We start from the raw sequence: 12,733 nt of genomic DNA, 5'->3' as shown, positions 1-12,733 counted from the left end.
TGTGTGGTCATGCATGGACCACAGTCACTAGAACCCTCGGAAACAGGTGCAAGAAAAATGAAATTGCTTAAGATTGGAAAATAAAAGTTAAAGAACAAGGAAAAACATAGACAAAGATGACGGAGAAAAGAGAGAAAGAATGAAAGGAGTAGGAAGAAAGTGATGAAGAAGGAGACAAAGAAGATGAAGAGGGGGAAATGGAGGAGAAAGGGGTATGAAGGAGGAAGAGAATATCTTTTTAAAGATCAAACTATAGAGCTGCAATCTCCATTATTTTTGGAAGCACTTGGGGATAGGTCACCAACTGTCATATGCCATACTTTACTTCTCAGAGTCTAGTTCTTAATCATTTGTTTCCTTGTTTTGTACAAACAAATCATGGGCCTCTTTGGCTCTGTTTCGTGTTCTCTCGTGTTGTCTGGTACAATGCCACATTGCTCTCATGACTTGCGTTCTTGTTTCCTGGGTGACACTAAGGTAGCTGCCCAAGAAATAAATAGAGGAACACTGAGGTCTCAACTCCAGAACATTCCCTGAGCTCCGTCTTGTACCAAAGACCAACCCACAAGAGCTGCCTCAACATGAAGTTGGTGATGGTCTTCTTGCTGGCCGCCATCCCCGCTTGCTGCTATGCCAGTGGTGAGTTCTGTGGAAGGGTGGGCTGTTTTTGGACCACACATTGTTTCTGTTCTACAGGAAAAGTCCTAGCACCTGAGCCAGAACATGTCAACAGTGGTGCAAAGTATCTAATGCAATAGACCCAAAACTCAATACTAGTTCAGATAATCACAGAAGTATCACTGATGTGGCTTTGCCCCATTGCTGGGGCTGCATGGCATGTGTCATTACTATGCAGTAGGTCCCATGGTAGTAACAGTTCTCCTGATATCCATGACAGGCCTTTGGATTTGCATATGAGATTATTTTACAGGAAATGGGGAAGATATAAATGACACTGGACCTAAATAGGTTTCCTTAAAATTGTACTTATGAATCTCTTTAACTGTGGAAAGACTTACTTCTTAAACTGCATCATGTGACACTGGGCCACTTCCTAGTCCCACTTGAAGTAATGACAGAAGTGAAGCTTCATCCCTGAGAATGAAGTCTACAAACATGTTACCTGTGCAATACACTTTGTATGGTTTGTATTGTTTATGTTACCTACTTCACTTATCTGAGAGGTTGAAGCAAAATAACAAGAAGGTGGAGTTCTCAGTTAATTTGATAGGAAAATCAGGGTTAGCCTTATGCTTAGGATAAACCTAGTTAGTTTGAACTTACTTCCTGGCCTCCTTCTCTTCCAATGGTTGAACAAATGACATCACATTGAGTACAAGAATTTATGTTGACACAGATGATAGAATTAGTGGTGACAATGGATAATATTTATAAACTATTTTAAAGTATTTCATGGGGTTCACGACACAGAAATGAGATGCATCGTGGCTAGAAGAAAAAGACACAGCTGTTCGATGTATCCCATCAAAACAAAGCTTCTCCATTTTTGTTTGTTTATTGGTTTTTGTTTTGTTTTCAAGACAAGGTTTCTCTGTAGTTTTGTAGAGCAGTCTGGCCTCAAACTCACAGAGATCGCCCTGTCTCTGTGCCCCAAGTGCTGGGAGTAAAGGCATGCACCACCCAGCTAGGTTTCTTGTTTCTTGCCTGTCTTTGCTGACAAAGGTTGTGTGAGGGTTGACTCCCCTTGTTGACTTGTTGGGGTCAAGTTTTCAAGACATGATGGAGTCTTGCAGTCTGCATCCATTTTCTGCATTGGGCCACTACAAGTACTAGAGTTTCTGTTGAAGATGCTTTGTGATGCAGATGCTAGAGTTAATAGAGCAAAGTGGACAATATTCTAGAAGGGATAGGTACAGGATATTTGATCATACTCCATGATGCTCTCAAAATAGTAATATGTCAGGCTTTGACTAATCAAAGACCCAAAATGCTTACCGTGTCCATCACTACGGCCTGTGATCTATTCAGTGTCCTTGTCAGGAAGGTTATATGAGGTTTGGCTTCTTTGTGCTGGGATGTCAGGGGCAGAGTCTGCAGTTTCTAAGCGGAATCTCACAGCCTGCATTTTCTCTCCCAGATTTGGCAGTGCTCCACCACGATGGCTAATCTGTGTCTCTACTTGGACTCAAGGAGACGATTGTCATGAGAGGTAGCCTCTGACGAGTTCTAACCTCCAGTGATGAATGCCATGTTTTTCCAGGTTCTGGCTGCAATGCAATGGACGATGCTATTGCACAGACAGTTGACCCGTCCGTGTCTCTGGAAGAATATCACAATATGATCAAGTCATATACAACTCTTCCTTATGACACACATGCTGTGGATAAGTTCAAGCAATGTTTTCTAGATCAGTCTGAAGAGACTCTGGCCAATGTTAACGTGATGGTGGTAATTATCGACTTTCCTTTTTTGCATTATCCAACTATATGTATTTGCATTATGTAACTATATGTACAGACATATGTATATATAGTTCCACTAATGAAAAACCAGGTTCCAATATCGTGGCTAACAAGGTCAAAGCAAAACTGTCTGTGTACTATTATTGAATGTTATAATTCGATTTAGTGGTGACATTCTGTTCAAGAAAGCCATTGAAAGACACAGTTGATATTCTTGTTCTGAGGATTAAAATAATGAAAGAAAAACACAAAAAAATAAGGAGATCATCCAGAGATCACTCTCTTATCCATTGCTTCCAAGTCACACAATCACGGGTGCACGCACACACACATAAGCAAGGCATGACACAGAGAAATCCCTCAAATTCCTTAGTGAAAGAAAAACACACTGATTCTCAGGAAGCCCTGCTTTGTGTCAGTGATCATGGACCTTTTCATTTCACACCAATAAAGGAAAAGTGGAGATCAGAGTTTTAAATAACATCATGACTAATGGTCTCTTAATAAAAAAGTAAGACTGAAGATATGGCTCAGAGGTTAAGAGCACTGACTGCTCTTCCAGAGGTCCTGAGTTCAATTCCCAGGACCCACATGGTGGCTCACAGCCATCTATAGTGAGATCTGGTGTCCTCTTCTGACCAGCTGGGTACATGTAAGCAGAATAATGTATATGTAATAAATAAAAATAAAACCTTTAATAAATATAATACAATATAAATATAATCTTTTCAAGTATAAAAATGTAGTTGCAAGAATTTATCTAAAGTGTCCCTGTTCCCTTTCAAGCATCCTACATGTGTCAAATCTTAGGAATATGCTCAGATTTAACTAAAATCACAGTAATGCATGAGGCCTAACAGTTCTGGTGGAGGATTCTCTATTTGGTTCTAATATGTCTCATTTTTTTCAGACATTGCAGAATTTTCAAAAGACACTCTCTTTGTCTTAAGCAAGGATTCAATTGTGCAAATATTTAGAGAATAATAGCAGAGCAGTTCATCAAACACCTTCAGCCACAGGTGCTTCTAGCTTTAGATGGACATAGAATGTGTTGCTATGGAAACAGTCAGGGGTTTGGAAATTAGAGGGGAAAGGAAATCAAGGGGAGTCTGAAGAAAAATCCAGAATCCTTTGGCTTTTCTTACTGCTGTTGTTTTCATGACTCCTTGTCTCTTAAATGACAGAACTCATGTACCTAATCAGGTATTTCTCTGGGGCTTTTCTGGGATATTTAATAGTGATTGAACACTTTGTAAAAGAATTTTTTCTTTTCAATATTGGGCTCTCCAGTCAAAGTTCAAAATTTAAGTCACTTCCTCATTTCTTTTTCAGCAAGCCATATACGACAGTCCAGAGTGTGTATAGTCACAACCTTCCACGAGACCTTTGGATCATAAGCCAGCAGCTGATACCACAGATCACAACTTTTCTTCCTTGATTGTATCTTTCTGTCTATAAAGTGCAAGATAATTGTTGGAGTCCCAAAGGCATTTCTTTCTACTTCATTAAATTAATTGCAAATACCAATAATCCTTTTGTGATCTTTTAAAACTGGGGACTTAAGAGGCCTGCTAGCCTCCACTCTAGGACACATACCCACAGCAGCCTCCCGTACAGCCTTAAAGGGAAACTAAGGCAGGAAATTGTCTCTCCCTCGCCATTCATGAGTCCCCTCTCTGGAGAAGTGCTCTGGCTGCTTTCTTACCACTGCCTCTATTCATCATCCAAGACACCACCCTGCTGGGGTCTGAGGCCAGGATGTGATCTCAGCCTTGTGGCCACCAGGACTTTGTGTCTATTAGAACTAGGAAACAAAGACAGTCCTGCGTATGCCACTCAGGTTCAGGGCAGAGATCATATGATCATCGCATATACGGAAAAGGGCTTTGACAACACTCAGAGGGTTTGTTCCTTTCTTTATTTTAGGGTGTGTTTTGTTTTTAAGATACTTCCATTAATGGTGAGTTGTCCTGATGAAGACAGAAATCAATCTGAGACGACAATGACAACCATAATAAATGTTTCTTATGTCAAACCTAATAAAATAAAAACAAGCAGGACCTTACAGGAAAGTAACCTGTCTCCTCTGATAACGAGGAAGGAGGGAAGTGTGTCTGTCTCCTGAGTCTTGTACTGGGGCCTGTGGGGACTGAGTGTCAGAAATGTCTCCCATGGGCTTGTGTATGTGAACGCTTGGTCCCCAGTTTGTGGAGACATTTGTGAAGGCCATGGAAACTTTAGGACAGTGGTCCTTCACCTCCTAATGCTGCAGTCCTAACACAGCTCCTCATGTTGTGGTAGCCCCCAACCATAAAATTATTTTTGTTGCTACTTCATAACTGTAATTTTGCTACTGTTCTGAGTTGTAAATATCTGTTATGCAAGATATCTGATATGCGATCCCTGTGAACGCGGTCATGACGACCCATAGGTTGAGAGCGGCTACTTTAGAAGATGGAGCATTGCTGGAAGAAAGACATCACTCAGAGAGGATTTAAGGTTTTAAAGCCTGGTCCCACATCATAGTTCCCTTCTCTGATTCATGCAGGTGGATGAAAATGTGCTCAGTCAGCTTCCTGTCCCTGCTGCTGTGTCATCCTTGCCTGTCACCATCCCTTCCCTGATGAGATGGACTCCATCACTCTGAACATCAAACCAGATAAACCCATCCTTCCCTAACTACAGTTGCCTGAATGTTCAGCCAGGAAAAACAGCATCAAAGAAGTACACTACAAATAACACAGGAATAAATCAAGTTTTCCCTGTTTGAAAATAATATGTTCCAATAATTAAGACAGCCTCTATGAGAAAACTCATACACCAGGGACACTCTATTAGAAAAGCATCAGAATGTGAAACAGAACACACAAAAACCAGAAGTGTTTCTATACACCAGTAAGGAATACATTGAGAAGGATTTTAGGAATACAATGCCATTCTACATAAATATCTGCCGACGTGCCTGTCCCACATTCATTGCCACTGATGTGATAAAATATCCTGACTGAAAATACAGCCTAAGGGAGACAAGATTTATTGTAACACAGTTCAGAGTTACAACCCATCACTGTGGTGAAGCCACAGCTACAGAGGCTTGGAGCAGTTGGTTCCATCACACCATGCTCAAGGGAAGAAGGTAAGGATTGCCTGCATCCTCACTGCTTCCCTGCTTGTGCTCAGCCTGACTCACTCACACAGTTCAGGGATCTCTGCCTAGGAAAGGGCGCAGCCTCCCACAGACATAGCCATGCACTAACTCAAAAAGGCCTTACCAAAGCTATTCTCCAGGTGAGTGCAGATCTTGTCAATGTGACACTCACCTAAACCAAGAGGTATACGACTTCCACAGCGAAGCCTTTAAAACCTGGTGGAAAGAAAACAATAAGATATTAGACATTAGGAAAAACACAGATCCTCATGAATTATCAAAATAAATATTGTTAAAAATGTCCATATTACTGAAAAAGGCTATGGATTCAGTGAAATTCCTATCAAGATTCCAAAATACAATCTTTAGGGAAATAGGAAAAAACAACAAAACAAAATCCCAAATTTGATTGGAAACACAAAAGCCACTGATTATCGTAAACAATCTATAGCAAAAAGAACAATTCTAAGGGTGTCTTGCATAGAAATGAATACTTCATAGTGGAATGGACTTTCAGTTATTAATAACAAATTTAAGGTCAATTTTGTGATAAGTATATTTCTCCTCTGGTTTAGTTATTGTGTTTGCATAGCTCATTTTAAAATGTAATATATAATTTAGTATAGATTATAGGTAGTCACCTACAATAGTCAACAGTTATAGTTATGTTAGTTAGGATTTCTAGATATTCAGAGATACATTTGAGATGTATAAATATTCTTCAAACTTTTCAAAGACCTACAGAACATGGCATTTAAAATGCTTTAGGGTTTTTCTTAACAGTGAGGCACAACTGCTCCTGGCAACACCAACTACGTCAGAAAGAAGATGAACATCGAAGAAACTCGATATGGAGTTTAGTTCCAATATGGCAAGACTAGCCATTTGGACAAGATACTGCTCTTGTCTGGACTGTTTGACTTTATGCTGTATAAAGTGGACATGCAGGACCCACAGGAAAGTGACTGCTGATTCAAGATGGCCATTGCTACAGGGTTCCTGCTTCATGGAAGAGTCTGCCAGACAGTCTGCAGGACACAGAGAAAAGTGACTGACAAACTGCCACACAGGCGGGACAGTTTGAAATTTCCTGTGTCATGAGCAGTTTTCCCTTCAGCCTAGTCCCAGAGCCGCATCAGCTGTATTAGATATAAAGCTGTTGGCCTGTTACTAGCGTTTCTTATAGGCTAGCTCTGTCTTAAATATTAATCCGTTTCTATTACTCTACGTGTTTCCACATGGTCCACAGAGAGAGTCCCGACTTCTTCTCTCAAGTACCCACATCTTGATTCTCCTCTGCTAAACCTGCCAGTATCCTCCTTGTCTCCTAGTCCTGTCTCTCTTGCCTTGCTATTTGCCAAAAATTCTTTTATTCAGTAACCAATAAGAGAAACATATTTATACAATGAAATCTCCCATCATTTCTGCTTTGCTGAGAAGTCTGACAGGCACACTATGAACTATAGGCTGAAGATGGAACAGTACAGAAGAACTTCAGGTGACTGACCAAGTAGCAAGATGTCTCTGTCATTTCTAGTGTTTATATAGTATCCATCTGTGGTCTTTGAGGGAGTTGAAGACAGATAGTTATGGTTATAGTTTTCATTAGTTAGGATTAAAGATCAGTTACATATAAGACTTTAGATTCACAAAGACAGGATAGATGATGGAATATTTTCTTTGAATCTTGATAAATGTTAGTGAACTAAATATTGTTAACTATAGTTCTTATTTGGTAACTGTTTTGTTATTTATTTTCCTATGTTAAACTTAAAACCTTTCCTTTATTTTAGACAGAAAATGGGAGATGGTGGAAGTGTAGTGGAGAAGAGTCAAGATGTAGGCACTGGAGAGAAGAGGTCTGGACCCTCTCTCCAGTAAGATAAGACCAGTGGAAACACTTTGACTGATAGAAATGGGTTAATATTTAAGACACAGCTAGCAGATAAGAAATGCTAGTAACAGGCCAACAGCTTTATATCTAATACAACTGTCTCTGTGTGTAATTTGGGGCTGACATGGTTTTGGGACCAGACTGGCAGAAAAACTGCTCGTAACAGGTGTCACAATATCTTATTTCCAATTGAACTCCTGAGCTATGGTACTAAAGCCAGCATGGGACTAGTATGAAAAGGCATGTAACCAATGGAATACATTAGAAAAGGCAAAAATAAAATATTCATCTACAACCTCACAATTGTTGTGCCAAAATACATTAGGAAGAAAACATGTAATAAATTGGGGCTCAGAAAATTGCATTAACTAATAATCTGCGTCCCTCCAAAAGAGTCTTTTCAAAATATAACAAAGACTACAACATAAGTCCTGAAATAGAAACTAATAACAGGAAAACAGAGTGGAAATAGTGACCCAGGCACAGGCAAGGACAGCTCAGGAAGTTAAATCAAACTGACAAATAGGATGGCTTGGATAAATTGTCAAAGTGAATATAAAACTGACAGACTGAGAAACACCCCCAGCCACTTCCGCATCTGACCAGACATTGATTTCAAGACACACAGACACCAACAATACATCCTTTGCACCTCTCTCTTTCTGCTAGGATGTCCCCTGGGCCATGCAGGGAATGGAATGGGTGTCATATTGAGGTACACTCCATCATCACGTGTTAGCACTTTGACCAGTTACAGATTCTGTGTTAACCGCTGCCTACTGCCGCAAACAGTTCTCTGATGAAGGCTGAGTACAGTACTATCTGCAGCCTAAGTATGCACATTTAGAAGAGAACTCGACCATATGACCATGTAGAAAAATGACAATAGTAGAGAAAGCCCCATCCAGAAAATAATAATAATAATAATAATAATAATAATAATAATAATGATAATAATAATAATTCCATGAAGAACCAGCTAGACGTTGTTATGTGGGAGTCTCTAGCCAATCTGCTGATTGCACCAGGCTGAACTCAGTAGAATCTGCCAAGGATGCGCTGTTGCATTCTGGGTACAGCATGGCTTTTCAATACACTCTTTCATGATTCTGTTTGTTTTCTTTTTTTAATTCTTTGTGCATTCTGGATATTAATCCTCTGTCAGATGTATGTATGGCTGGCAAAGGGTCTTTAATCTCACTCCAGTCAGAACAGTTAAGATCAACAAACAATTGACAACAACTGCTAGCAATATTGTGGGGGAAAGAAACCCTTGTTCACTGGTGGAAATGCAAACTGGTGCAGCCACTCTGGAAATCAGTATATAGGACCAATTATACCACTTTTGGACCTATGCCCAAAGCGCTCACATATTACTCCACAGACATTTGCTCAGCAATGTGCATAGCTGCCCTATTCACTCATCAGGAAAATGTCCTTCAACAGATGAATGGATTATGAAAATGTGGTACATACACCGTGGAATGTTATTCAAGTAAATGAAAGTGAAAGCATGTATTTTACAGGTAATGACTGAACCGTGAAAAGATTATATTGAGTAAGGTAACCCAGACCCGAAAAACAAATGCTCCCAGAGCTCTGTCATTTGTGCTTCCTACACTCAAATATTTAGATATACATTTGTAGCACAAATAATAAAAACACAGAGAAAGATATTGGGGTTTAAGCTGAAGATCAGAGGAGTAAAGCATCCAGCCACTAGAGATTTCCCACCTCTACCAGAGCTCAGACCGAAGGGATGATCCACTGAACCTTAGATTGCAACTCCAAACTGCCAGGCTCACCACCAAGCCTCAGAATCATAAACTACTATGCTCTCCTCAACATGGCTGGAGATTAATTCCCATATGAGAACCTTTGCTTATTTCTTGTATACCTCTCTACAACTGAGATTAAAGGCACGAACTCTGTACTAATTCATTCTTCCATAGTCCTGGGGGCCCTTGAACTCAGAGAAATCCATCTGCCTCTGTCTCCTGAGTACTGAGATTAAGGGTGTTTGGCAGCTTCTATGGCTGTCTAATGTGGCTGGCTTCAGGCAAGCCTTACTAAATCATAAACAATATATCACCCACAAGGTATGTGTAGCTGCCACCCCTCATCAAAGATGATTCTCTTCACAACAGATGAGACTATCACAGAAACCACAGCTGGACACAATGCAGACATCAACTGATCATGGGGAGCCCAGCCCAAACGGACACTTCCACATAACTCCTTCACCTCAGAAACAATTTGAAAGAGGGAGCAGAAAGACTGTAAGAGTTGGAAGCAAAGGGAATGTGTTGTGAAAAACACTCTCCTAGGAACAGCTGCAAAGGCAAGAACAATGGCAATATCAGTGGACACATTAACAGGGAAGGGAGCTTCCCCCATCTACAGGAACTACAGCCAACTAATGACGGCTGCAAAGGAAGGAGAATTAATTACATTTTCCAGGGATGGGCTCCCTTATTGGTTACCCATTATAAAGTAGTCAGCCCTGAAACCAAACACAGAAACAACAAAAACAGACTCATTCAGGAAAGGAAAGTCAGATCACCTGGGTCTGACTGCTGCCTTCACTAAACTTCCAAACTTTAATGGAATTCGCTTCCTAATGAGACCTAGAATGAAAAATCAGTAACACAATTAGAGCACTCATTATAAAACAACAAATTCTGCTTCCTGACAGTCAATTACACTGTCATTTATTAAACATTTAATATGTGCTATTACTGTATGAGAAGTGATCAAAGAGCTTCATGGAGCTTCAAGGAGCATGAAGAATGAAGTGGCAAGTGATGAAGGAAATGTCAAGGAAAAATAGTAGATGGAGAATCACTGTGACCTGAGGATGCGAAGGCACTCAGAGGTAAGGGCCAGGAAGGCACATCAAGCGTGGACGTGAAGAGATGGAGATGATTTTAACATTTTAACTCAAAATGACTCAGATGAAGCAAAGAGGAGGAAAATGACTGGAAGCAAAAGGCTCCAGCAGGGAACTGTGGGGCTTACACACGATCAGCACCAGGTGCGCAGGGCACACTAAAGGCTCCCATCCTAGTCACGCAGGACCATCTGGGCATCAAGCTAAGGAGGTAAACCCGGAGCCAGGACACTGGGTTTCTCTGAAGCTCTTGGTTCCTGGCAGTACCTGGGCGTTTAATCACAAACACGCTTCACGATTCTCTAAAAATAATAGGGAGCAGCCCACATGGACACAGCACCCACTCCGTGTCAATCCCCACCACAAGGATGTTGCACACTGTAGCTCATTTGCGTCCCACGACTCTGTGCCTTTTGTCGTTCTAAAGGAGCAGAGAGCGTCAGGTCTCACAAAGGTATTATGACTGAGCCCTCCTCACACTTGCTCCTCTGTCTTCAGACAGTGAGGGGAAAGGGCTGCGGACTTGTCAGAGTCTGGAAGCAGGCTCTTCCCAACAGGGTCCTCTCCCAAGTCCTCCTGGCTTTCTGGGAATGCCCAGTAGAGAAGACAATACTTCTGTAGCAGGAGGTTTCTGGCCTCCTGGAGCTTGCTCCCTGTTTTCTCTGAGTGTGTGTTCATCTCCCTCATTTCCTGAGTGTCTCCAAATTCAACCTGTCTGCTCTGTCCTCACAGTCTGCCCTGCAGTCTGGAGAGATGGCTCACACCTGAAATCCCAGCATATGGGAGGCTGAAGCAGGAGGGTTACATGAGCCTGACACAAGCCTCAGCCTTGTGGTATAGGTTGGAAACCTGCTTGGGATACCGAATGGGACCCAGTCTCCAAAAACAAAACAAAACAAAACAAAACAGAAACAAAAGCCACCCACTGACTCTGAGTCAGAGGAAACACTTCCCCTCTCCTCTATCTCCCAGAGTTCTCTTTCCCTTCCTAAGTTCAACTATAGTGTTTCTACAGTTGAATTACAACGATGATTTTTCTTGTCATTAGTCATAGGTATAATATATTTATATTTTGAACTCACTGATTGCAGTAGGTTGTTTGGGCACTGTGTATTGCGTGTCTCTTCAGCCTTTGGGGAAGTATAAAGTTATGCAGGTGTACTCCCAAAATCAAGTCAGTACAAACACTAGAACACTGTGTGAGGAAAGTTCTTTCTCCGTTGCTGTAGGCTCACCATTGAGGCTGAAGCCCTCACTTCTGATAGGAGAGGTTATCCTAGAGAAATCACAGTCTCTCTTAGAGAAATCACAGCAGCCCCCTTCACTCTTCTCAGCCCCAAGTGCCACATGCAGAGTATCAAGGGGAAAGGCAGCCACCGCGGGGAGCACCTTATCAGTGGCGGGTGGGGTGAGGGAGGTGGGTGATGAGCATGGGTCTCTCTGCTAGAGAGGGACATGAGAAGCCTGGAGGCTCCTCCTGTGCCGTGCAGAAGGGATAGGCTGGGGATGGTGGCTCCCAGGAAAGCCAGGGCCTGAGTTCTTCCCTGTGGAAGGGTTTGAGCAGTGATTGATGCTGCAGGGAAGTGGGGTGTGCAGGGAATCCAAACAAAAGCAAAGAAGCCAAAGAAAGAAAGGCACCTAGAGAAGAAAATACATCAGTGGCTTGAATAATAGGCATCTAACCTGCAAAAAGATGTGTCCAAGTGCAGGGGCCTCTCCTGGAATCTGTGCCCTGTGAAAGATTAGCCCACCCCATTCTGGAGTTCAAAAGACCCTAAGAAGAGGGAGCTCTATACATGTGTCTAAAGCTGATCTGGCCTGGCAGGAGAGGGAGAGTCCAGATCTACAGATCAACAGAGAACATGGCAAAGTGTTTGCAGACACTTAAAGATTATTTACTTGCAAAGTAAAGATTATTTACTTGCAAGAAAATTGTAAAACAAAATTTATAAAAGGACATTTAAGTAGGAAAATTTTCTCTTTGGTGTAACTTTTTCTGTAAATACACAAGTCGCTTGATTTGATGTCTTTCATTTTTTTCACATTCCATTAAGTAAGACAAGTACTGTTAATATGACTGTTCCTTAAGTTGTCTGTGAGCCAATGAATACATAAGTCTCATTCTCTGGTCACAACCTTTAGTCTGTCTGAGAACATGAGTTTCTCCAGTGTACTACCCTGAGATTTCCAATTGCACCAGGCTTTGTTCTAGAAGGTGCCCAGGATGTGGGACTTTCCTTGGCCATACCACCCTGAATGACCCCAGTTTCAGCAGAATGTGGAGACATTGAGGAGTGCTAGGATTCTCTACTCTCAGAGCTTATTTTGAAGCCTGGAGACCATCTAGTGCAGGCTGAGGGTACACAGCACTGCTATTC

The 12,733-nt window shown here is 41.6% G+C and overlaps 1 protein-coding gene across 1 annotated transcript; it reads left to right on the top strand.

The window, feature by feature from the left end:
- The first annotated feature begins 483 nt into the window (after positions 1–483).
- Positions 484–4,687, top strand: Scgb2a2 (secretoglobin family 2A member 2). Its single transcript, XM_051192154.1, has 3 exons — positions 484–639; positions 2,222–2,409; positions 4,628–4,687. Exons 1-3 carry the CDS (start codon positions 582–584, stop codon positions 4,685–4,687), a joined length of 306 nt encoding a protein of 101 aa, XP_051048111.1. The 5' UTR covers positions 484–581.
- Positions 4,688–12,733: the final 8,046 nt, after the last annotated feature.

Source organism: Phodopus roborovskii, unplaced genomic scaffold, assembly GCF_943737965.1.
Source record: "Phodopus roborovskii unplaced genomic scaffold, PHOROB, whole genome shotgun sequence".
NCBI classification, from domain to species: domain Eukaryota; kingdom Metazoa; phylum Chordata; class Mammalia; order Rodentia; family Cricetidae; genus Phodopus; species Phodopus roborovskii.
The sequence above is the reverse complement of the archived record's forward strand: the minus strand, read 5'-3'. Positions and strand labels throughout refer to the sequence as shown.